This window comes from Girardinichthys multiradiatus, chromosome 12 (assembly GCF_021462225.1).
Source record: "Girardinichthys multiradiatus isolate DD_20200921_A chromosome 12, DD_fGirMul_XY1, whole genome shotgun sequence".
Taxonomy (NCBI): Eukaryota; Metazoa; Chordata; class Actinopteri; order Cyprinodontiformes; family Goodeidae; genus Girardinichthys; species Girardinichthys multiradiatus.
In genome coordinates, this window is record NC_061805.1 from 21063041 (window position 1) to 21089634 (window position 26594).

The window sequence follows — 26594 nt, forward strand, 5'->3', positions numbered from 1 at the left end:
ATAGAAAACATTAAACTGCATGACTTTGATTTATGCAAATAATTTCCACCTAAATAAAATTCTTTCATTTAGCAAGAAACAATCTTGTCTAATGACCTAAATGTAATTATATTGTGTAAACATGATGTGTTTGGGTTACTGTTACTTAATTACCAAGGCTCAATCCAACTACATGTGTAAGTGTAAATGTTATGAAACATTACATAATCTCCTTAGGCTGTTTAAACTTGAATGACATCCTCAAAATTTATTTAATTTAATAAGGTAGTTAGATGTATTTCTTAAATACTACAGTACATAAGTTGATTGTGCTGAATTTCTAGCATTTGCTTAATATAATATATCAAAGTCAACATTGTACCATTTCACCAATAACTGCTGACAAAAAAATGCAGCCCCTGCTGTTCAACAGAAATGAATCACCTGGTAGCGATTTGGTGATTTCATTTTTTTTGACGCATGTACAAAGCGGGAACTAACAAAGCGTTTTATTACCCAGTAGGTGGGATCTTTTTTTTTTTTGGGATCAGTTTTATCCACTGTTGATTAGAGATTCACTGATCAGGCTGTTTACGGCCGATACTGATTTCTAATTTCCTTTGGGATCTTATCTGCCAATTTTCTTATTTTGACCGATTCTGACCAATGTTATTCTAAGAATTGTTACCCATAAACAAGAAAAACAACGTCCTGCTGATTCTTTGACAGGGATAGCACCTTTGACTCCAACAGAAAGTGAGCAAATTATGACCTTGTTTCCATATATGCGTCAAATAATGTATTGCTAACCTTTAAATAATTTTTACTTAACTCAAAAAGTGTATAAACCAACAGAGTACATGCTGTTATTGACGCATTTGTAGACGGACCTGCCAATTACTGATCATCCCCATCCCAGGCCAACTGACATGGAGCATCTCTACTATTTATAGAGTCAACATTCATCACTCTGACAGATTGTTTTAGGTGACAATGCAATGAAAGTGTTACAGTGACAGTAAAAAAAATGAGGGGACCAACTCAGAGGCAGCTACACACACAAACACATAATCAATCCTCATCAGATGTGCAGCTTCTGTACAGGTGATGAGGCTTGTCTGTCTTCTAGTTCATTTTGCAGCCTCCACTCAGCACAGACTCACACACACACAGATATATTTCCACACACATTTTAAGGTGACAGCCTAAATGACTCCAGTGTATCTGCCACGAGAAACAAATGGCCATTAATCTTTATCTGTTCAGACGTGCTTCCCTCTCCTAAAACATTTTCTGTTTTTTTTTTTACCTTAAGCAGCATCTTCCTTCATCTCTCCTCATCTTCAGTTTTCCCAGATCATGCCTTAAAAATCTATACATCAACACAAACCTTTGACACTTGCTATTATAGAGGAAAGAAATTGCAACGGCAAAGTGGAGCTATCCAAAGGCGATGAAAAATAGTACAACACCTCACAAAAATCTGCTTTAACAGAACCTTAAAAACCTGAAATATCTATAGACTGAACATATTTTACAATAATCAGAGACAAACAATTGAAGTTGATGGGCGGTGAAAAGGCAATGCTGTCCCTCTCTGACAAGACGGAAAAATGTGTCGCTTAACAACAAACCTACCCTTCACAGCTGGCGCTTTGGCTCATACTGCAGTCATATGCTGTCAAAATTACACAGAAAACATATGCAAATGTCTCCATGTATGAGTATGGAGCATCCAATTTTAAAATCGGACCCATTAATACTCTGCTGCAACTTGTTGCACAGATTTGATTTGATTAAGCTGCAGAAGTGTTCATAAAACGGCGGAGAGCAGAGTTAGGAGGCCTGGTCTCATTAAATTAAATTAGGATGCCTAAATACTGCATTCAGTTGTAAACAGTTTTTAAAAAAGAGCAATAAAAATTGCAAGCAGTGAGAATGTATCAGAGGGGAATGAGAAGTGCCACTTCAGCAGTCATGACATGTATGTATAAATTCACCTTAAAAACAGCAACTAGGAGCTGGTCATTTCACCTCTTCATTTCGCCATTTAATAACTTTGAGGTTTTAGCTGCGTTTAAATCGACTATTTCCAGATACAAAAAGAATCCGTCTACCACGAGACATCTCTAACAGACACGAGGATATTCTGTACCCAATTTGACAACTGATTAGTAGTTTACTTCAATTTATTCATAGTTCCAACAAAAGGCAAGACATATTACTTAATTTATACAGCAGGCTATAAAAACAGCCATCATTGCCTCAAAGTGTTTCACACAGCTGCAGGAGTTTAATAATCTATGGTATGTAACGGGAATAGAAGAAAAAACAAAGAGGTTAAATTACTATTTTCTGTAAAGTTTCCCCGTCAAGATTTTCTTTCCAAATTTGAGATAAACTAATTAAATCAAATCAAACCAAAAAAATAAATAAAATAAAATTTTTGGAACAATAAAAAGCCTCAGAAAACAATTGTTTTAGCCGAGATTTAAAACTTTCATCAGTAAGGGAAATGTCCACATTTAGAGAGAGTTTTTTCCTTAATTTGGACCCAACCAATTAAAAAGTGTGTTTCCCTTCTGTCCTATGGGAACAGAGAGAAGCAGCTTTGGTCAGCTGACCTCAAGCTCTTAGAGAACAATAAGGATAAATGAGGTCAGAGTTATAGGCTGAAATTCTGTCATGCTTGTATTGAGGCACCATTAATCTACCAGAGCATCCGCCAATTTCCCCTTGATCCGCTCTGCCTTGTAATCAGCAGCTCAAATACTGAAAAACCACTATTATTTTCCTATTCATTAAATGCATAAAACACTCAAATCATTTTTAGACAAAAAATGTATCAATCATTAGAATCTACTGTGATGCAAATTTTTCACAAAGTTTGGGACATATTGTTTGATGCATGTATAAGAATAATCTTAAATTACTTAAATTTGGATTAAAAACTGCCACCGCTGCAAAAGAACTTCCAGAACATTTTTTTCTCTATTATAGAAAATAAAAACGGTCAAAATCCTCAGGAAAGAACCCAAAGAAGATCGGAAATCTGGATCACACAGAAAAACCCTGATCTTTTCATCATCACATTTAAATTTGACTCTAAACTTTAAATGGTAAATGGACTGAACATATAGAGCGCTTTTCCAGTCATACAGACCGCTCAAAGCGCTTTACACTAGCGCCACATTCACCCAATCACACTCACTAACGCTCACACATTCATACACCGATACGTAGATCGGTAGGCAACTTGAGGTTAAGTGCCTTGCCCAGGGGCACATCGACATATGGCAGGAGGAAGCTGGAATCGAACCCACAACCTTCTGATTGCAAGACGACTACTCTTCAGCTGCATGTTGTCAGCATATAACATTCAGATTTTTCAGTTTTATAATATGTGGCTCATGGGAAGCATGCACCACAAAAAATAGAATCTACCATCAGCAATCTACCACAATCAGTTTTAGACAGGGTGTTATTTAAAGTATTCAGAAAATAATATAAAATTAAATCAAATTATATATCAGGCCTTTATGATTGTTTATCATAATTCATCCGAAGTACTTACCTACCAATAGAAATAAACTAACATGGAATAATTAACTAAATGGGTATGAAGCGGTTTGTTGATGGGTACAAAGTAGAAGTAGGAAGGGAAGAAACTAACATTTGTGGGGACAAAATGTTGGTAAAAATGAGTAAATTCCTGCCATTTCATTTTACATCTGCATTCAAATTTATCCTGAAGAAAGAAATATGCACACATTTACCACACAGTTAAAGCCAATTCTTTGCAGAACAGAGAGAAGTAAAAGAAGCCAGGTGAGCCAACATGTACCCAACTGACAGGAAGGAACATTCCCGAAATCCTGCCCTGCCTGATGTTGAATAACACTAATGAGCCTCGGACACATCTGTCCCTCTACCAACGTTCCTTTTTCATCGGGAGATAATGACAACCGAACGCTTACCCCAAATCTGCAGATTCCAAACAGTAGTGAAACTCCAAATCCTTCTGTATTAATTTTTTGTTGCAGCATGATCAACTTCTTTAGCCTGCTGCTTTGTTTAATACCTGTGAATAGAGAAGAAAGGCTATGTGTATGTTTGCAGTTCTGTGAAGCACCAATTTTGCAGCAGCATCGAATATTCATTCATATCTTTTTTTATCTCATAAAATCTCCAGAGGGAGGAGCACAGCAGAGGCGGTCTGAGGGAAATTTATTATTATGTCCATATCTCCGGTCCAAAACAACGAAGACCACAGCCAAAGGAATGATGCACTTCAAACAAGAGGTCTCCTATTAACAGAACGAGAACGTTGCTGTTTGCCTTCACCAAAAGATGAAAAGAATTATTCATCTGATGCCTGGCCTTTCAGGCTTTCTCTGTCCTGAACAGCACTCTCTAATTCAACCACTGATGCCTAATTACAGGCAGGATGTTGATTAATTTTACATGTAAACTGCTTCAACTGCTTACAGCCCTGCAGCATGAAGCAAACATGCTGATTTATGAGAGGACTACAACTAAAGCACCGGTTGTTTTTACAGTGTGTCCAATGACAATGCTGCAAGGGCTATATGCCGCTAAAGGATAAACACTGCTGTTTTACATTAACAGTAGTTAAATTTCAATGTTAACCCACAGTACTAATGTTGTGGTTGCAGACAGACTTTCTATGTTTTATGTATTCCACAGTCATAACTATTATTTAAAAACCACAAAAAACTGGCACTTGCTTGACATTTTCATGGAAACTTACATCAAAGCTTTATCTACAAACTGCTATTATTTTACTACTGTGTGGTGGTCACTGTATTTTGATGCAAAAACTTGCAAATCTGCCAAATAACTCAAAACCACTCTCACGGTAGCAATTAGTTTAAAAACAAATACTGTTTCTGAACATGTACTTGTTCCAGAGAGCAATATTTGTAATAAAACAAAGTAGAGCAATGACTGTGGTCGGAAAACATTACAGGGGAGGAGGGGTTTGACCCCCTAATTCAGGTTTAGACTCCCCTAAAATATATATAGATATATTCTGTGATATCTATATTTAAACAATTAAGTTAGGTGATTTAAAATAAAGTGTGAACAAATCCTAAAGTGAATCATACTAACTTTGAAGCTGCTGTAACAGCTACCTCCCAAAGTTGCCAAAAATTGCCCTAAAATGAACCGCTCTGCTGATCAGCCACAATTAGCTGATCTCAAGCAAGTAGATAAATCTTTAAATTAGTTAAACATTTCCATTTTCTTGTTGGAAATTCTTTATTATATCAAGCAAAGTGTCTGAGGGTGAATGTCAACCTTTCTAACATATTCCTTAAGTTCAAATTTAGTCAGGATCTTTGCAATATAAACCATGTTAACAGAAAGAGAAACACAAAATAATTATTTTGTATTTAAATTACTGGAACACATTTTGATGCCATTCTTTTTTTTGACAGTTTTGCATCAGGAGAGATCATCTTGAAAATGAGATTATGGATCTTAACAAGGCTTACATGAATAAATAAATGTGAAATACCTTTACAGATATATTCAATAAAAATAATAAAGTTTATCTTTTCGTTTTTTCTTGCCGTTAGTATTTGAACAGAGTGGCTAGGATTATTTTGCAGTTCACCTGGATTGAATCCTTGGTCATCAAAATTGATCGCAGACATTAAGTAGGACAAGAAAACGTCTGAAAAGTTATAAGATATCCACATGTCTGTATAGTATACATTGACATGGGCTATGCAACATTTTCCAGGATGCAAATTATCCCAACTCCACATATATATTTCACTTCCTTGCATTTTAACCTTACTGTTCATAAGACGTGTGTAAAATGAGTTACACTCTAATCTGATTGTGATTAAATTATCACATTCTTCCATTAAAATTAAGAAAATATTTTTCTAGCAACTCTCAGTGACCACAAAGAGCCATCTTGTCTAAGCAGAAAAAAAACACACTCATCAAGATTATTAAATTACCCAAATTATCATTTTGTCAAATTCATGGAGCATGACTACGCTACATTTTTGGCAGCAACAAGTCTCAGCCACAAGAGAGTAAACAGCAGACGACTAAGAAAATAGATTTTGTCATGTTTAAAACATTGTTGATGGAAACCATTTTTTAAAGTATCTGTTTTTTGTTTTTTTTGAAAGAGCAAAGTAATTACTTGAATATTAATTATCCCTCTGTGATTTTTTTTAAGCTTTAGGGTAAAAAAAAGACATAGCATCAATCATCTTTAAAGTTTCTCAAATTTAATTTAAAATCCAGTGAAGTAAGTTTTAAAATCTTGCAGATTAATGACACTAATGCAAGAAAACCAACTCTCATCTTTATCACACATGATCTGTGATGAATACAAGCCTTTTGAGTAATTGTTTTTTGTTGTACAAAACCTCATATTTGCAAAACATTTATGCAATAAGTATCTTTGTTGATTTTCAGTGCCTGTTATATTTCTTGGCCCAGACAGACTGACAGACAGACACTATAATGACATCTTCATGTCACCAAGTTTCCATAACACCCATTAGAGGCTATCGACATGCCAACTGGTTGTTTGGGAGTGCTGCCAGATAAAAGCATGTTTTGTTCTGACATCACAAATGTGAACATAGAGTTCACTAGATGTTACAGGGACTTTAACGGGAAATGTTTGCCTTAATTAGATGAGACTCAGCTTTTTGGAAACAAACACTCCAGGTGGGGTTAATCTGAAACAGAGGATGAAAATATGCAAAAAGCACCTCTTATCTTATGGTTTGTTACGGTGGCAGACTGGTTAGCCCATGAGCCTGATATTTTACAAAAGCCCTGGGCAGCTGGATTGATTGCAGGACATCAGGGACTATTTGAATTACCAGAACTTTTTAAACAGAAATAAAAAATGATGGCCTCAGCTGAAAAACTAATGATGGGTCGACACTGGGTTTTTAGCAGGATAATGATCTGAACCATGCATGTCGCCAAATCATCATAGGAATGGTCCCCAAGAATCAAAATCAGCCTATTTCAATTGTCATCATGAACCCCAAATTTAAATTGTACAAAAACATCTGTAGGGGAAGCGGATGAGAAAAGAGCATGTTGTAGGGACCATGACTGGTTGAGCTGGAGAGCTTGGCATAGGAGAATGGTCAAAGATACCTCTGTCTGGATGCATCAAGCTGTTAAACCCTAAGGGGTTTTAGAGCAATTTCCGCCTGCAATTACATACCTTAAATAAATCATGTATAGCTCCTCAGTTATAAAGCCTACATGCACACTTTTGGTACCTGTATAAAGGTAAGACTTAAAAGAATATTTTTCCAGTGGAACCACTATTGTAACTGTTACTATGTCTGATTTATTTGTGATTAAACAAAGAAAAATAAACATCTTTGAGCCTTGCCAAAAGTTTTTTTTCAAAATGAACAATGCAAAACACTATGAAAATCCTTTGGAATTCCTAGGAGAACCCCCAGGTTGCATTCATCCACATCTTCACTTTAACTGCAGCAAATTTGGACTGAATAAGTTGAAGTATATATGTTCCACAAAGGTTTTAGAGGGCATTGTGCCAGGCGGAAATGGCAGTTACAAAGGGTGCCAAAACTTTCCCAAATGTGTTTTTCACCTCATAAAAAGGAAATAAAAGGGAATCTGGTTAAATAAAAGTACTGATTTCCATTGTATGAGTCCTTCTGCATATGACATAGCTTTTTGTTATGACATTTACTCGGTGTATCATCAAAATGTACAGTTGTAAACATAACCGGAAGATAGCGGAGTAGCACGCAAGCTAGCAGCCAGCAGACAGCAACCAACAGACTGTAATGTGCAAGAGAATTACTTCACCAGAGAAGGTGCTAGAAAGACAAGTTATGCCTTGTTAGAAAGGTGAGTGTCTCTAGTTTGTTATGATATGTGATGTGGGGGTGGTGCAAAGAGAAAGGTGTTTTTTGTACTGTTTTGTTTACAGAGTCAGCAATGACTGAGGGACCTTAAAATGTCATTGTCTGTGTTTAAGTTGCTGTAAAACTAAAAGGTATTTGTGAAACTCATTTTGGGAAATTGTTTTGTGAAGATTGAAGACTCTTGTTGCGATATATATAAGAAAAATAATAATTGGTGGAGTTTTACCTTGTTTTATAAATTGGCAAAAAGGGGAGTGGCCTAACCTAGTCGGGTTAAAGAGGTTAAGAGATTTTATAGGCAGTAAAAGGGAGCTTTACTAAGGCATTGTACAAACATGTTTTTTAAAAACTATTTCCTTACATGAGATTTTCCCCTACTAAATAAATGCATTTAAATTAAATATTGTTTTCTTCTGCATTTTTAGTGCATTAAAATATACACCAACATCTAGCTGACAGGCTGTCGAAGTGGAGGAGGTTAAGGAAGGGGGGGGGGGGGGGTTTGATGGAAGACTGCACAGTGATTTATTAGCTGGCCTCCCGGTGCTGGTGCTCAACAAGCAGCAGGAACAGCAAAGGGGGAGTGGACTCTGTTAGAGCCGCCTGTGACGTGAGGAAACGGGTAATAAGACACAGTTTGACGAGTGCCCTGAGCCTGAGATGAGACAGCCACTCTGAAAAACCCGACCCACTGGCCTCAGGCTAGAGAGAGAAAGAGAAATCAATGAAGGATAGGAAGAAAAAGAGCACGAAGCGTGACACACATCAAATATTTCAGAAATCTGTTTGAAAATTAAAGTTCTACATCTCAGCAGACGAATCTTTCTCACAAAAAGTTACAACCAGAATCTCTCAGGTCTCTTTCTGACAAAAACTCTCTTCCCTTGCCTCGGCTTCAGTCATTATCACTGGATGTCAAGAGAAGGCTTGAACAAACCAATAGCTGTGGAAAGAGCGAACTGAAAACAGAGCATCCCTCCTCCCAGCCACTCACTGAGTGGGTTCTTTAATCCATTAAGGATTGACCTTCTCTCTTCTATGTGTTTTGTCTACATAGAGCCGCTGGGAACATACAAATGGCCCGATTGTCTGCAGAGAAATGCTACAATCCAGAACAGACACCAGGCATGGTGGGAACTAGAATCCTGAGGATGGAAAGGATGGAAATACTTTTAGTTCTGATAGTATAAACTATCCATCGATTTTCCTGGGGATGAATATTCAACCCAGTAACACACTTATATTTCCAAATCAATTAAAAGCTATCTTATCTTTCTGAAGAAAGGAGCAGTTACAGCGTTCCAAAAGATGACAAAGACACGCTGCTACTGTGAAACTTGACAGACAAGTCCGACTCTGGCTTACTGGCACAGGGATCAACACTGGGCTACAACCAGTCAGTCAAGCTGCGCAGGACTGATGGGTTCAGGGGAAGGTCTCTGCGGATGCCACGTTTGCCTTACTCAGCCTTAAACATGACAATGTGGGTCGGAGGTTTCTGTTCCATTCCTATCGTTCCAGTCATAACTCAGCAGCAGCTTTTTAATGTTGGAGCCCAAACATTGTTAGTTTTCATTCAGAACAATCAATCATAAATATTGAGAAAGAGGCCTTAATTCAACAAAACATGTACAGTATACAGCTGTAAAATATATTATTGAATCAACAAGTTATATTGCAAATCAAGTATATTTATGAGACATTGTTAGACTTTCATCATACTACTTTTGATACTTTTATGGCATGTAGTGCATGTCTATAACATGTAACTCATTAGTTACATGTTATATGGTTTCTTACTGAAACAGGAACTATCAGCCCTCACCTGTCAGCAAAAGATGAACTCCCCCAACAGGTTCAGGATTATCAGGATGTTACATTTGTATGTGAGCTCCTAAAACACTGTTTTATAATTACTGGTAATAACGTCCTCCTGATCCCTGCTAAAATAAAAATAAAAATGGTTTGCTGGCTTGATGCCAGAGAAAATGCTGGAGCAACACATCATTGTCCCTCTCCCACCAACTGCTGCACACTGCTGGTCAGCTGGCTCAAAGAAGGCTTCTTTGTTTTTCCGGATATTTAAAGATTAATGTGGCTGTTTGGGAAATAATTATTGCCAAAAAAAAACAGGCAGTTGTGGTGTGAAAACTGGCTGGCAATGGGTTTTACATAAAACCGAATAGTTCTTTTGCATATTTTTTTGTTTTTTTGTGATGATACCATGATGTACCGGTGTTTTTATTTAGGGTTCTCATATTGCAAGAATCTTATACTGGCCCATGCCTATCTGTTTTTTTTTCAGGTTTTGAATATATGTTTTATGTCTATCCAATTTTTTGATAATTATTTTTATTTGGAGCCAAAATTTGTTGTTTTTAGTTTTCAATCAAAAGAAATTCAGGCAGGAATATAAAAGATTCAATAAGTGACGTTTGGAAGAGCACAGAGCCGAAATCAGCAGAGTGCTGCCAAAACTCAGCATGAAGCCTTAATAAAAGAAGCACCTCAGAGAGGTTCTTCATCAGCCGGAGCTGTTTCAGCCTCATCATCATCACACATGGAGGTCGATAGCACAAGCAGGGAAGGAGGGCACAGGGTTCTGAACTGATTAATTACACGGCTTTAAAAATACAACTCGGATAGTGCTGAATAATAACTGAGAGCTGATGTAATTAATTTCTTTGGTTAAATAAACTGCTTAAGGTTTTGATGCAAACCTTCTCTTGGTTATACGTTTGTTTAAATACTTTTATTTTTATTTAAATTTTATTAGCATGTGTCATTTTATTTGGACTCCATTTTGGTAAAAATTTTATTTGACGAATATTTGAGTTGTCAGTGTTTTGCCTCGATGCCTTAATGAATTTGAAAGATGTATTTTGAAACCAGCTAAAAAACAAAGAAAATAAACAAATAATGTAACCAAATCTAAAACTACAAAACACATCATCTGCTTACAAGCTACTTTCAATATTGCCAAGAGCTGAATAAATGTCCTCCTTGCTGATAAGAGCCTGTCCTCGCCATCACTGCATTACACTGCTCTAATGGCATTATGTAAACTCCACAGGAGGAAGGATGGGCAGAAATACCTGCAGATTGTAGCAAACCCTGACAGGACAGGGAATGTGATGGACCAACACAAAGTGCTGCATGCTTGTGAATTGAAAAGAAAATAACATGGTCCTTAATTTAATTTACTAATAATCTGAATAATAAGGATGTATTTGCATTCAGCCCCCTCTACTCTCATACCCCTAAAAGATCCAGTGCAACTAGCTGCCCTTAGAACTCACCTGGTTAATAAATAGGGTCCACCTGTGTGTTATTTAATCTCTGTAGACCCATCTATGAAGGCCTCAGGGGTTTGTTACAGAACATTAGTGAACAAACAGCATTGAAATCCAAGGAACACAGCATTCCTTCGACTTTACCACACTTCCGCATACTCGAGTGTGGCGAGTTGCCACACTCAGTTGGAAGCTCACCTTTCAGCAGGAGCAACCCTTGAATTTGGCTAACATTATTAGACAATAAGTTGCGGAGAAGTTTAAAGCAGGGTTGGGTTATATAGCAATATCCAAAGATATAAACGCGTTACGAATGTTTAAAGCTGCAAATGGGATGAATATGGCACAATTGCGAACCTACCACAAAACATGGCCGTCCACCTAAATTGACTGTGGTGTGGTCAGATAATGTAAAAATGGAAATCTTTGTCATATATGCAAAACTCGGAAAACTTGCGCCACACAAACCAGAGTTGATGGGTGGATGGATGGAGTCAGTAATCCTGGAAGAACAGCTACAGTATTAGAAGCTGCATAAGACTTCACACTCAGGTGGAGGCTCGCCTTGCAGCAGGCCAGCAGCAACCCTAAACATACAGCCAGAGCTATAATGGTTTAAATCAAAAAATGCTCATGAGTCCAGATCTAAATAGAACTTAGAATGTGTTGAAAGACTTCAAAATTGATATTCGCAGACACTCTCCGTTCAATCTAACAAAAATTACGCGTTTTGCAAAGAATATGTGAAAGTTTCAGTTTGTGCAAAGCTGGTAAAGACCCACTACAAAATAGGTGCACTTCTGGGAAAAATAAGAGCCTTATGAGTCACTGCTCTTGCACATCACAAATATCTCCTAGTTTACGTTGTTTTATTGCATGTAATCCCAATAAGATTCATTGACGGCTGTGGTTGTAACGTGGAAAAAATGTTTAAAAAAAAAAAAAGTTCAAGGGGTGTCTTTCATTAGCACTGTATGTGCAGTCTGGGTTTCCTTAAACAGTCCTCGGCAGCAACACATAATAAAAATATGTGACTTGTGCTGCTCTGTTTTAACTCCGCTTTTTAAACCAGCTGAAATACCTCAACAGAGCCGTTCATAAAACAAGGTTTCCAAATATCTCGTTTTCTGCAATTGTAACTTTTCTGTAGACTTTAAAGCCACTGGCATTTTGGTTTAACAGATACTTTCTCCCCCCGTGTGACAGATCGAGGTAAACTTACCTGCCAGAATCGCTTTCCCAGGATGAGTTAGTTTCGCTCTTCCAGCCGGAGCCGCTGCCGCCAGATACTGCGGTCTGCGAAAGGGACTAAAAGATGCACGCTTATCCTGCATTATTAAACAATAAAATCTAAAAATATATGTAAATCTGCGAATGCGGGTTCTTTTCCGTACGCAAAAACAGTTTCTTTCCTCCTCTTTCTTTCTTTTCTGTAAATGAGGAGAAGTTCGCTCTCCTGGCTGCAGGTGATGTGAGCTGCGCTCGGAGACTGCCGGATCTCAAAGCGACTGTGGGCGGATACACTCAAGGAAGTTGGAAACGGCTGTTTCCAATATCTGTTTATTGTAACCATGGAATATCATCGCAACAGGGTTGTGCGTAATAGCGCAAAGCTCGCCGGATGTAGAGATTGATAAATGTTTAGAGAAGTGGCAGCAGGACAGGGCGGTTTAGTGGCTGTCTTTCTTAAAATGGGGCAAAACAGACATGTTCTATTGAAATTAAAAAAGGGTGGGGCGCATCATCCCATCTCCCCGTTTATCACAAATGTACTATTAGAAGAGAAGGCAGGAGGGATCCATTATTCATTTGTTATTTCATCATTTGCTTCGTTAATCTAACATATTTGTCCAACAGCTCCAAGCATCCAACCACGCCCTCTCCAGACAAAGAGGCTGAAGGTCTGGCCGAAACAGACTCCATCAATCATGTCCTGGTTGCCCAGTTACCAAAAATGTCAGTCTGGACCAATCGACAATGTAAAACCACGTTTCCTTGCGTGAAGAAACTCGACCCACACCACAAAACCCCTCTTTTGAAAATGTATCTTAATTGTAAAAAAAAACAAAAAAAAACGAGAGAAACAAGCACATACATCCCCTCGATATCAACTTTAGTCCTCTTTTTGTTCAATAGGAAAGAATTTAAGGGAATTGCAGCTGCATCTTGATAAATCAGATCTAGTTGTACAGTCTCAACACACAGAGTAATATATTTCAAGTGATTATTACTGTTAATTCTGATGATTATTGCTCACAGCTAAAACCCAAAATGAAGATTATCAGAAAATTATAACATGAAATAAGACCAACGAAATTTTAATATTTGAAATGCTGGTAAACTGCTTATGCTATGTCCTACACAATTATAGGGACTGTTGACTTGAAACTTGTTCAGCAGACGATTGATGCCCTCCATATGGAGGCCAAGCCACAAAACTGTTTGCAGAGTGCTGTATCCCAGCATGTTCATGAAACATTGAGTGGAAGGAACAAAGTGTGGCAGAAAATGGTGAACACAAACAGGAAGAAAATGCAGCCTTGAGGGGAGTGTGAAACAAATCCCATCTAAGAGTTGGGATCCAATAGCGGTTTTGATGACCGTGTGCTTGATTGACCTTTAAACTTAACTGACATGAACCCACAGAGAACCTATGGGCTATTGTAAAGAGGATATTGAGAGACACCAAAACCAATAATCCAGACAAGCTAAAGATGGCTAACACCTCAGCAGTGCTAAAGGCTGATCATGCTAAATGAATGCAGTAATTAATGCAAACCAAGTATGAATTACATATAGCAAATAAAGACATAGCTGACGTTCTTAACGCTATACATGGCAAAGTTGATAACACAGACAAAAATGAACACCACTGTAAGCAGACTTGCCTCAAGACTTTGCCATTTATTCAGCTGCTGTTTTGGCTCTTTTGACTTTTTCTTACAAAAAAAAAAATCTTTATACTTTTAGGACTACAACAGATTATAGACAATACATATGGTGTTTCATACTATTTTACTTCTGTTCTGTTAAGAATTTCATGAAATTTAAATTACACATTGCTTGTTACCTAACTGGCACCAGGAAGCGTCGTCATCTCCTTGAGTCTTGAAGCTTCACCACATCTTTTTTTTTTTTTTCTTTTTTTTTTTGGTGGGAAGGTTTAATTATACATCTTTGTTTTTGACACAAAATCTGCAATACTTGATATACTTGAGTGTAACATGACAGCTGTGCTCCTGGTTGCAGTATTATTATTTGGCAGCACATGCACATATTTATGATTTTACCTGCTTTCTTTCATGTTTTTGTCACACCCACCCCAACACTCCATGCATCCACTTCAGGGGCTCTGAAAAGTCAACTGACGAGACCAGGTCTGTGGTGGGTGAAAGTTTCATTGTGCCCACAAAAACTTCAGAGGTTCCACACACAGACGCACACACACACACACTAACTCTTATTCACAAGTGGTCATTAGTCTGTATACTGCAAATACTTGTACCTGTTGTGAAAGGTCACAGAACCATTGCACAGTCACTGTCATTCAAAACAGTGCATGACACAGATGTGAATTCAAATGTGACACAAACAAGCCGCCTCCTTAGATTAAATAAGGCCCCAACAGTGCTTTCAAGAGGAAGGTGGAGAAGCAAACACATGCCTCCCACTGCCCACTGTTTCTCAGATAAGTCTCTTCCCTATCAGTGCGAACAAACACAGAAACAAAGGCTGCTCTACGGTTAATAAAGTCTGCATGGAACAGCAAGGGGACAGAGTGGTTAAAAACATCTTCCTTCAGCAGCTCAGAGGCAACTTCATGCTGTTCAGATTAGTGATGCAGTTGCTATGTCCAAGTGGAAAGATGGCGGGGTGGTCAATGTAGTCCTTATAATGTTTGATACTACTTATTAATCTGGGCGTGAAGAAACCTGAGATGAAGGTTTCTACTACATGTTTCAGTGAACATGGGCGGACACTCTTTGGAAGGTGAAAGACTCCACCAAAACCAACTGGGACCCGGGGCAGCATGTTTCAGGTATGTGAGAGACAGATGGAATAAGATGAGAACTTGGGAGTTTAGATGTTGAAGCCATAGGCGGGCTGGGCAGGGTAACCTGCGGCGGCGGGAGCAGCGGCAGTGGGGGCAGGGTAGCTGTAAGCCGGGTATGCTGGCTGAGGAGCCACAGGAGTGGTAGCAGAGGTCAGCATCAGCTGCTGGCCTGATCACACAGAAAGACACTGGGTTACTGAAGGACAACTGTTTAACTTCTATGCAAAGAAGTATAGAATGACACCTTTTAAAAACTCTCCTCAGTCTAAAACAAAAACAACTGAACAAGGGCAATCAAATGTTCTGGTTTAAAAGAATTATGACAATCAATTGTTTTTTTCATCAATTAGTCCAATGAATAAATTTCAACTTCAAGTTTTATCAGAACAAAAACGATGCAATTCATCTGCCATCTTATTCAGGATACATCTAGTACAATTTTAAAATCACAGTCAACAGTATTTGTGATTTACTTTGTTCAGAAAGTGCCCAGAAACTTACCGAACACCATCTGCTGAGGCTCTTTCACATCGTCCTCAGTTTTCCTAAAGCTTTCCGCCTCCTCGAGTTTATCCACCTGAGGGCAGCATAGAGCACAGATAAACTCTCTAAAGTGTCTGAACAGTCTGAGATCTCACACTGAAAGGTATCCTGCGGGAATCATTCCACTCAACATTATATATAAATGTAGTTTAAATATTTTACTGTGCTAGATTACCTATCAACAAAAAATTCAGATAAAAAAAAATAAAAATGTTTAAACAAAGATTTTTGCAGAGTACCTTCAATTTTGTCTCTCAGAGAACCTAAACTGTAAAACAGTAAAATTTGTCTTCCTTAACATCCAGTAATTAAATGTTATTAAAACAGGGTTTCATTCAATATTGTCACAAACTCCTTTAAAGATAACAATACAAACAGAGTAGCTACAGGTACCAGAGAGAAGATGACATGCAGGTCTGGTGAGAATTTCTAAAAAAAAAAAAAAGCTTCTAGTGAAAATGTTACAAAATAATTTAAAGGGTCAGTTCACCAAGATTGCATGGAAACAATATACATTTTTTGCCATTTTCAGGATTTATTTTTAGACAAACTGATCTGCTTTCTTATTTTTGACATACCCAAAACAATAAAAGGCAATAGAAAAAACGATTTGGATTTTTAGTTTTCCTTACATCCTACAAAGCAAAGAGACAGTTCTTAAATGTCTGTGAACTGAACCTTTATACGCAGGATTATAACATACATCAAGGTTAAAGAAATATATCATTCTATATTGAGAGATAAGAAGCTACACAGCCTATATACATGCCTATATGCTGGTGGTACATTTCCGGCTAGTCAAGAGCCTTCACATGCATCTCATTCATAGCTGTGAGCACACCCTTCTTAGGAGTGATCAAAAATGACGTTACTAATCAGAAGTGCCTATGTTCAGCTCATATTTACCAGACAGGCTTTAAGTCTTTGAAACATGAGCTGCTCATAGTGATTTGGAGAAATGCTAATTCCAAACGTCTTTGTGCTTTTACTGGATAAAAAAGGGTTCTGATGTACAGTAAGTGGAATCAGCTGAAACAGCAGTGCACCTCAATCAGCGTGGATTTCTACTGAGCCAAAAGTACAAGAACTAAAGTAAAAAAAACTGTTTAAAAAAATGTATATTTCAAATCACAATCTAAGAATTAAAGGGAAAAACCTCTTAAGGAAGAGAAGAAAAAAGGCTTATACTTTCTTTGTTTTCAGCCTGTAGTTAAAAACTAAAAACCTTTTCCTGCAGTTAGAAACATGGGGTTGCATCTAATGAGCTTATGAGTGGTTCTTTTGTTCTAAAGCCCCTTTCACATCATGGTTCTGCAATAAACATGCAACCAAAACCCCCCCTTTTTGGATCAGTTTGGTCCTTTCACATCATACAATTCGAGCCATCGAGTTCTCTGGCCACGTATGTTTTCAGAGCTGGCTCTGTGATTTTCCTCAGGTCACAGACCTTGGAAGATCATGTTCTGCTTCTGCTCTTACTCCACACAGATGACTCTGCTGTGTCTGTAGCTATCTTCGTTTTGTATCATATCATGACGTCACACTCGTAGTCCCTTTCCTGTATTAACCCTTACAGTTCTTAGTGGTTACAGGTTTAGACCTACATCTCAAGGTGGATCTGGTGCAGAATATTGGTGGGAGGACTTCAACCACTCATTCTGTGTCGGGACCTTACAGTTGATTGCAGGAACAAGAACAAGTGCAGATCACAGGAAGAAAGGATGATTTGAAAGGGGCTAAAGTTGACATCAGTTCAGAAAAAGTACACTTAGTGGAAGCATGGCTCTGTCTTTTTGTACACTAGCTAGTCCACATTTTAAAAATGTCACTCAGCACTAGATGCAGCCCCATGAGGGCCAAGTTAGAGGGCGAGGAGAAGTTTTTGTTAGGCCAGGGCAGACTAAAAGTGGTCATGAAGAAAAATATATTCTAAACAGGCTTTAGATCCGGCCACCATCACCAAGTTTCAATTTGGAAGTAGGCATTGGCAAGTGACTGGAATCAAGGCATAACAAGGTTTCAAAAAGTTATGGCTCCAAAAAGGAAAAAGAAAACAAATTCCTTCCCCCACCTGTTGCTGCACTGTGCCATTAAGCTGGCTGAAAGAAGGTTCCTGCACTTTGGAAACCAAAGGAGGGCAAACAATCACTCTAAAGGGCAAAACATAGTCTCACGTATTTAACTTCGCAGACATCCGCCGGACATGTCCGAGTTTTTTATGTGCCACATAATAAACTGCTTGGTGGGAAAAAGTCTCCAAATCGAACTGTTTTTTATGTGACACGCTGCTCCGAGCAGCAGGCCACGAGTATGCGCGGCGTTACAACCACTCTCTGCCTCGCGCTGACAGGTCTATTCCTCTTCTTCTTCCCTGTGTGGCTTAATGGCCTTTAACAACACCTTCTTTTCTTTTTGTTTTTCCAAAGCTACACAGCAAATTAGTTCTGCCTCTCCGTCCGATGACGCCATGGCAGAAAGTGTGGGAAATGCTGGAATTTGTCACCAGAAATACAGGAAACTGGAACGCCTGACTAAGAAGCCACGGACAGTGCGCGACTAGTCCGTGCTGCTCACAGTACGCCCAACTATGTTCTGTCTAGGGTGACGGTGTTACCTGAGCAGACAGCCAGACTACTTAACTAGCCAATGTGTGTCTGTTATACTGGTGTTACTCCATAAAGAGGAGAACAAACGAGCAAAAGGTCGAATATTTTTCTCATTAAGCACTACAATTTACTCACTGTTTTTGCAGAGTTAATGCATCAATATCAAAATAAGTCAATTGTATAGATAACATCAGGAGCGCAGCACTGTAATCCAGGCCCTATGTAAAACCTCCATGTTGCGCCCACATGCTCATATGATCTCTTATTTATTTTTACTGTGTTATGAGGCAAAGATAAAAAATATGTTTAGTTTTACTTCTGTATTGAAAAAAACACATAATTGCCTGATTTAAAAAAAAAACCAACACCGTATATTTGTTGTGACTTTAGAAAGAACCAAATAGTTTGGTGTTTTGACATTTAGTTTGTTGCTTTTCTCTTCAGTTTCTTCGTATTTTACAGCTAAAAAACACACTGAGGTCATTTGATTTTTAGTTGGTAAAATTAAAACGTGTTGATGGTGAAGCGGAACAAAAGCCTGCACACTGTAACCACAGTTGTCTAGGACCAGGGCTTGTTAGGTCGTGCTCACTCTATAGTGCATGCTACGTTCCTACAAATGTTACAACATAAAACAAACAGAACACAGAGAAACAATATAAGAAAAGAGAGCCAGAGACCGTCACCTTCGCTGCAAATTCATCAACCTGGAAAAGAACCCAGAGAGATGACTTAAAATGTCTATAGGTGAAAAGTTTACAAGACAATCTGTTCTGCCCTATTTGTCTTGGTGTACCACTATGACCCATTTTTTTCACCAACTATTATATATTATGAAGTTCGGCTTTTGTTTTTTCAAACCTGACATATACAGAAGATTTAAAGATTTCTGTGCAGTAACATTGTGCTGAAAGGATCTAACAGTTATAAGCAAGGGTAATCAGTTTTTGACCTCTTCTTAGTTCTAACCTTAGTGAGGTACTCTCTCATAACTTGAATGAAGTAGGGCATGGCAAAGTCCATAATGTTGTGCCTCCAGGCCAGTTCCAGCACCACATCAGGATGGAGGAGGTCATAGGAGGCAAACAGGCAGGCACCAAAGCACTCCTTCCTGTCTTCCTCCAGGAACCACTGCAGCAGAGTCTCTGCCAGCTCTGCATCCTTGGACTCTGCAGCAAAGAGCATGGCATCCTGGGGAACATTAACACAAACAGATTTTTACACAGGAATGAGGCTTAAAAAATAAACCAATAACACCATCTGCTGGAAGGTGAAGTCACTTCACACTTTTTGTACCTAATAAATCAATCAATTGCATCAAATATCTGTATAGCACGGCTCCTAATAATTTAAAGTGTGCTACAATCTAAGTCAAATTTTGCATTACTATCTAATACAGGCTATGGCCCACCATCAGAGCTTCATGTAGAATAACAATCGTGCATTTCATATTAGCCATCTACCCATGACACACCAGGATATGACCCGCTGCTGTTTCGAAGTATTTTGCTCATATCTAATGTCATAGTTAACTGTTTAACAGATTTATGTGTGCACCAGCAATGCATGAATTTACCATCCTTTGTTACTTTTGTCCTGCTTACAGGGAACTTCTTTTAACCATTTAAATGAATCCTTTCAATGCCTTTGTTTCTACTGAACCTAGTTCAATTTATAATTGCTTGTGCCTTGGTCAATGTAGAGAAATGGTTTGGGATGCATTGTGGGTAGGGACATAAGTGTAATCAATCTTTCCTGTGGACCCTCAGTGAAATGTCGCCTCTGCTCATAAATATTTAATGATCATTCATGGTAAAAAGACTTTTTAAGTTATAATGTTACAGAGTAATTTTGTAGCTCAATATAGTGACTTTTAGACCATTTTACCAATTTGTTGACAGCAAAGCTTTTCAACCAATCAATCATTCTGAAGTCCACTGCGCCAACCACCCCCTCCCTGTGACGATAAGAATGGACGGATCTTGTTAAAGCTTATTATGCAATTATCATCTTATAAATAAAAAACTAAAAAAATATTGGCAAAACAATCTGTAACTCACAAATGGGGATTCGGACTCCCCCATCTTTGTGGTATCTAGTGCTGATGATAAAAGTGACAGAAATTTATTTGAAAATTTGTAACAGCGTTTTGGGCTTTAATTTTAGAACTGCATGCAGTCAGTCAGAGTCTCACAGAAGCAAATCATATTAAAAAAATATTTTCTCAGAACAAGTACTTCACTACAACAATTACATTCTGTAGTGCAGTTTTGCTACACAGTGCAAAATTCCACTACGGTATGAAACTGATGTGCGGTGCAGATGATAGTACACAATAATGTCATTTAAGCACATTTTAAAATGTAAGTACAGCCTTTATTGATAATTTCATGGAACTGTGTGGAACTGCAAACATAATCCTGCAATCCTTATATAATTTTTCACTTGTTTGAAAACAGGATCAGTTAGAGTTTCTCGTTATTGTGACAGGGTGACAAGTTCATCTCACGTGATAAATCCCTTGGTTTTGTTTACCTTGTATAGTTTGTCCTTCTTGCAAAGCTCCACGCTCTGCCTCCAGCGGTTGTTTCTTTTATACAGATAAGCAGCAATACGCCTGAACTCGATCAGTTCATGTTTCTCTAACCTCTGAGCCAGGTCGATGGTGTCGAAGTTATCGTAAGCATCAATTGAGGCTCTCAGGTTCTGCAGACAAACCCAAATTTCAACATTCAAGTGACAAAGAAAACCTTATCAAGACTAAGGATTCACCTCTGATCTAAATAAACCAAAACCTAAAAAAAGTTATTATTAGTTGCTAGGAGAAACAAATCATACATCTCACAAATAGCCTCAAATAGTTTAACAGCACAGTCAATCCAAGGACACAAAAAGGAGCCCATCTAAACCAAATCAGTGAACTACAGACCTGGTAGTCTTCCTCTTCTGTTAGTAAGTTGTTGAGCGCTTCATTGACGGCCTTATTGTTGTGGTTCTGGACGGATCTCAGGTAGGGCTTGACCAACTTTAGTTTATTCATCTGGTCAAGCAAAAGCGAAATACGTCATAACAGTAAACTGGGCAGAAATAAAGGAGGAGATTATGTAAGGTAAAAAGTTCTTGCTTCACAGTACGTTACCTTAGAAAAAAAGCTGACTGCTCTGTTGTGGTCCAACCGGGGAGACAAAATCGTCAGCAAGTCATTAATGAGGAGAGGTTTGTATTCCAGGTAGAAAAAAAGAGATTTATAGTATAACTCCACGTTGGCAACCTGAAAGTAAAAAAGGAACAAATGTTAAGATAATTTTACAACTATAAATACAGAAATAAGAAATTTTTTAAAAGAGATTAGAACTTTTGAGAAGTATACTGATTAGCAGAAGGTGAAGCTGAAACAGAAAACTGCTAAAAGAAAAAAAAAAAAAAGCAGACCGACGACCTGAACCTGAAGAGTTGAGGGTAACAGCTGAAGAATCAGAGACAAAACTAGAAAGGTTTCAGTGAAAGTCTACGCTCTAGACCACTAGAGGCTACGGTGCAAGGCCTTAAAGTTTAAAAGTAGTCACAAATTATATTTAGAATGCTTATGTATTCATTGGCTAGCATTAGCTGATGCTAATGTAGGCCAACAAGAATGTTAGCTAAAACTAAATGTATTTCTGGTTTTGTTCTTAGCCTCTCATGTCTTGGTTTGACGCAGAAGTGGACAGCAGCCTTTGGTAACACACCAGTATGTCCCCCAATCATTGAAGTAATATTTTTTTATTTATGCATTTTTTTAATATCTAACTTTTGTATGTCTTGTTAAAAGAGTGACACTAGTAGGAGTTTGGTTATAAAAATTGTAGAAATAAATAGTTACACGTGTTTACCTTGGCAATTATGTCTTTAAACATCCCTTCTTTCCATGCGTCCGTTGCGTGGTTCATCATTGTGATGACGGCGTTGTCATACTCCTCGTACTTATCATAAAGGAAAACCAACTCTGCCCATAAATGAGACTGCTCGGCTGCACGAAGAACCTGGAAACCAAAGAAAAATGTGATTCGGGATATTTAAAGTCTACTTTCTAGAAGCTAGACTAACATCATGTACTTGAGTGAACAGTTGTAAAAAATGGTTTTTAAGGTAATGGTCTACAAAGGTTTCTTTTTTTAAACAATCCTATATCATAATAATCCTTTAAAAGCTGTTAATAAAAAGATTAAAATGATTAAATATATCAGAACGGATTTAATGAACCACAATAAGTCAAGTTTTGCAAAGAAGTAACATTCAGAAATGTGATATTTTCTATATTTTAACACAGAACACATACAGGCCTATAAACAGGAACAATCTACCTTTGGGATATTGACTCTTGACCAGAAGAGCTCCAGGTGCTCCCTCATTTTCTGAGGTTTGAACTTGGAGTAGAGGATGGCAAGCTCCGTAAACATCCCCATGTGGGCCCGCTCTAGGCCCAGCGCGGCCTCCAGCAGAGCGATGAGTTCCTCGAAGTACCCACGGTCCTGGTAGTAGCTAATCAGGTCCTCCAGTTCGTCGGCGTGGATCACAATGTGAAGGCCACAGATCTGCGCCAGCCGAAACTCTTCGCCGTCGACACATGCAAAGCAAACCTGATGAGTTGAGGGAAAGGAACATAAATGCCGAGGTTTCATTTAGCAAAAAGATCTTGTTAGAGCATTTTATTGTGCGTCTCTAGAGTGTAATAGATCTAAACTAGCGTAGAGTCTTAGGAATGTTTTCAGGTTTGGCTTCCTAACTGTTTGGCTGTTTGCAAAAATAAAAGCTCAAGTTTTGTAAATTGCAACAAGAAAATGTAACTAACTAACTAAATAACACATGAGACTGAATACAACCAGAGCAGAAAAAAAATTAAAAGGAACACTTATTTGTCTGCACAACAAAGATGTTTATAAAAATCACAGAATGACCAATTCAACAACAACAATGTTGTTTGTATTAACTACAAAGCTCTCCGATTCCCCAATATTGATTTGTAGTTAAGTTTTACCTTCAGTTTCATATTTAAAAAATACAATATTCTTTTTAAAATGTTCTAATTGTTGGAAGATTTGGCACCCCAGCTAATCTTGGTGTCCTTGGATGCCAGATGTGGACGTGTGTACTGTATCAATATCTGGACAAAACCAGTTTTATTCAGTAGGACTTGTATTTGTGAAACTGTGTGTAGCCACACCCACGATGCTGTAACATGAGTGTTTTTTTCTTTCTTTAATAAAAGGCTGTGACACAGGGCAGCTCCTTTGAGAGAATGGACTGTCTCTCCCTGGCCAGCCAAAGATAACTTTGACTCGCTTGTGACTTTATTCTATTCAATTCAATTCAGTTTTATTTATATAGCGCCAATTCACAACACACGTTGTCTCAAGGCACTTCACAACAGTCAGGTACATACGTTCCAATTAATCCTAACAATTGAACAGTGCAGTCAGATTCAGTTATTTATTCAAATTGGATAAAAAGTTTTTCTGTCTAAGGAAACCCAGCAGATTGCATCCAGTCAGTGACTTGCAGCATTCACTCCTCCTGGATGAGCATGTAGAGACAGTGGACAGTCACTGGTGTTGACTTTGCAGCAATCCCTCATACTGAGCATGCATGTAGCGACAGTGGAGAGGAAAAACTCCCTTTTAACAGGAAGAAACCTCCAGCAGAACCAGGCTCAGTGTGAGCGGCCATCTGCCACGACCTTCTCTGAGTTTATTAGTGTGTCTAACTCTGACAAAAAAAATACAATATTCATTTTAAAATGTTCTTTAATGGTTCACCATTAACTATAAATCCCTATCTTTACTTTAATAACAGGAAGTTTTCTCAACAGTTTGTGCAATTTTGACAACTTGGGTCAGGAATAATTGACGTTCAATGCAGTATTCTGAGTATCAGAATTTTTAGTAAAATTTAAAAACTACATTTTCATTTGAAAGGTAATGTGTAACATCACTCATGTAAAGGACACACCTGGTACATCACGGTTTATAATATAATAAAAGTTGTTTTTTTTTCTGTTCAAGAGCATAGAACAGCAACAGGTATAATGTGGCTTATGTATGGAAGTAAAATAGTCTCATTAGAATTAGACATTTTTTAGACATTGAATTTATAACACTGAATTTTTATCCTGTGCAATTATGTATGTGAATTTTGTTTTGTACTGGTACTTAAAATTTGCCAGCAAAAATTCACCTAAAAGAATTCGCCTGAAATGAGATTTTTCTGCCAAAAATATATTATTACAAAACGCCAGGTAATTTAACACCCATTTGAATCTCAACACTGATCTTCATTAAGCCACTATCCAGCAAACTGTTAAGAGACTCGCCTCTGCCTAATGCAATGGTGTGTCATGTGATGAAATAAGCGTAACCTGATTGGCTAAAAGACGCTCGACTCGAGTGCTGATTGCTTTGGCCTGAGTCAGCAGAAGCTCAACACATTTGCAGGCAAATTCTTGCAGGTGAATTTTTGCTGGCAAATTTTAAGTACAAAAAAAAATTCAAACACATAATTGCACAGGATAAAAATTAAATGTCTAAAAAATGTCTGATTCTAATGACTATTTTACTTCCATACTTAGGTGGTCAAATTTTTAATAAAATTAGTTTTATTTTTTCTATTTCTTGCATTTATACTTCTCTGAATTTCATGTTTTACAAAGTTTAAATCATAATACTGTACTAAATTACAAAGGTTTAATAGAAAAAAGTAATATAAATGTAATAGAATTTAATAAATAACTGTCTTTTTAAAGCTTTTAAAATCTGTCAGTTCTTTATAAATATTTGTATTTAATTTAAACAGATTTGTTAGGACACAGACAAATAACTAAACTGTAAAAATACAATTTGGTGATATCACAGATAGCCAACATGGTCAAATCCTCCAGCATGTTATATCATATGGCTCCCTCTGCCACACAAAGGATGAACAAATATTCAATTGTGGCAACTGATTTGATCAAATTCAACAAGGCTTCAGTCGATATACATCTGTCTGCAATTCTTCTTTTTAGATTCTGAAACTCTGTTATAATGAAAAGAAAATATTTGTCCTCAATGGTTTGGTGAATGGACCTATTTGTGCGTCTTTTACCTCCTTCCACGTCCGAGTGCTGTTGGCTTTCCTGGCACTGTCCACGGCCGCCTGGTACTCCCCAAGGTGGACTAATGTAGACGCAAGTCGAGCGAAGTTGGACACGTTGTTGTACAAAAGTTTGGCCGCTTCATACATTCCCTCTTCATAACATCTGTCTCCCACCTGAAATTGAATTATCAGTTTAACAAGGAATTAGTCGCATTTTGTTGTAAGAAATAACTCAATCATATTAAGGAAGTCTTTCATAATCATTCTGAAATCTGTGCACTTATTCTAAGTTAACTTAAACATTAAGGATTTAAAATGAGAATTACTTGTGCCTTTTTAAGCCTTCATCCCAGTGACTACTATGTTTTTACCTGCTGAATATGAGCATTATTGGGCCCACTGACAAATTCTTCCAGCTCAGCCAGACGGTTTGTTCTAGCCAGAGCAAAAATCAGCTCCGTCTCCACATATGACTCCCTTGCTTTCTTACGGGCCATCTGTAGGAACTTCACCAAGTCCTCCCAGTTATCTGCAACAAAGATGCACACCCAGAAAATCAGATCAGCTACACAAAAAACACGCTGATGCAGATGAGATATCTTGCAAAGCAGGGCTTACTGTTCTTGCTTGCTGCATTGACCACCTCCATGTATGCTGACGGATCCACGGCCTTGATATAGGAGTCGATGGCCTCCTTGACCAGGTCTCTGTGCAGCTGAGCTCTGGCTAACTGACTCCACACTGCGGGCTCATTACAGCGCTCGGCAAATTCGTAGGCCCGATCCAAGTTCCTTATGTGCTCGATCAAAACCTACAAAAATGAATAAAAGTAGAAACAACGCAAAGCAATGGGAAATGGGAGGAAACGTAATAGGGTCTTTAACAGTTGAGATGCACCAAGAAATTGGCTGCTGAACAATGTTGTTCAGCAATGTTTTCTATAACACGTGGAGACATCAGAGAAAATGGAGAGAGAGCTGAGCTTAAAAAAGATAACAGGAAGGCTGAAAGGAGAACAGCAAATTGCTTTGTTTCTATCTTTTATAGCTTTAAATTAGTTTTGTAAATCTAAGTTTAGGTAAGGATCAATACT

At 37.9% G+C, this 26594-nt stretch overlaps 2 protein-coding genes across 2 annotated transcripts in view; both read right to left on the minus strand.

The window, feature by feature from the left end:
- si:dkey-178e17.1 (tricarboxylate transport protein B, mitochondrial) overlaps positions 1-12727 on the minus strand; it is a 34121-nt gene extending 21394 nt beyond the window's left edge. Inside the window, exon 1 of the mRNA XM_047380408.1 lies at positions 12411-12727. Coding sequence (XP_047236364.1) covers positions 12411-12522 — 112 coding nt within the window. The 5' untranslated portion in view covers positions 12523-12727. The remainder of the gene's footprint in view (positions 1-12410) is intronic.
- A 1345-nt stretch (positions 12728-14072) lies between these two features.
- Positions 14073-26594, minus strand: part of cltcl1 (clathrin, heavy chain-like 1) — a 43607-nt gene continuing 31085 nt past the window's right edge. The window contains exons 21-31 of the mRNA XM_047381305.1: positions 26120-26312; positions 25873-26030; positions 25511-25675; positions 22735-23010; positions 22264-22413; positions 21531-21662; positions 21321-21431; positions 20927-21097; positions 19361-19582; positions 15744-15819; positions 14073-15411 (exon numbers count right to left, since the gene is read on the minus strand). Coding sequence (XP_047237261.1) covers positions 15269-15411; positions 15744-15819; positions 19361-19582; positions 20927-21097; positions 21321-21431; positions 21531-21662; positions 22264-22413; positions 22735-23010; positions 25511-25675; positions 25873-26030; positions 26120-26312 — 1797 coding nt within the window. The 3' untranslated portion in view covers positions 14073-15268. The remainder of the gene's footprint in view (positions 15412-15743; positions 15820-19360; positions 19583-20926; positions 21098-21320; positions 21432-21530; positions 21663-22263; positions 22414-22734; positions 23011-25510; positions 25676-25872; positions 26031-26119; positions 26313-26594) is intronic.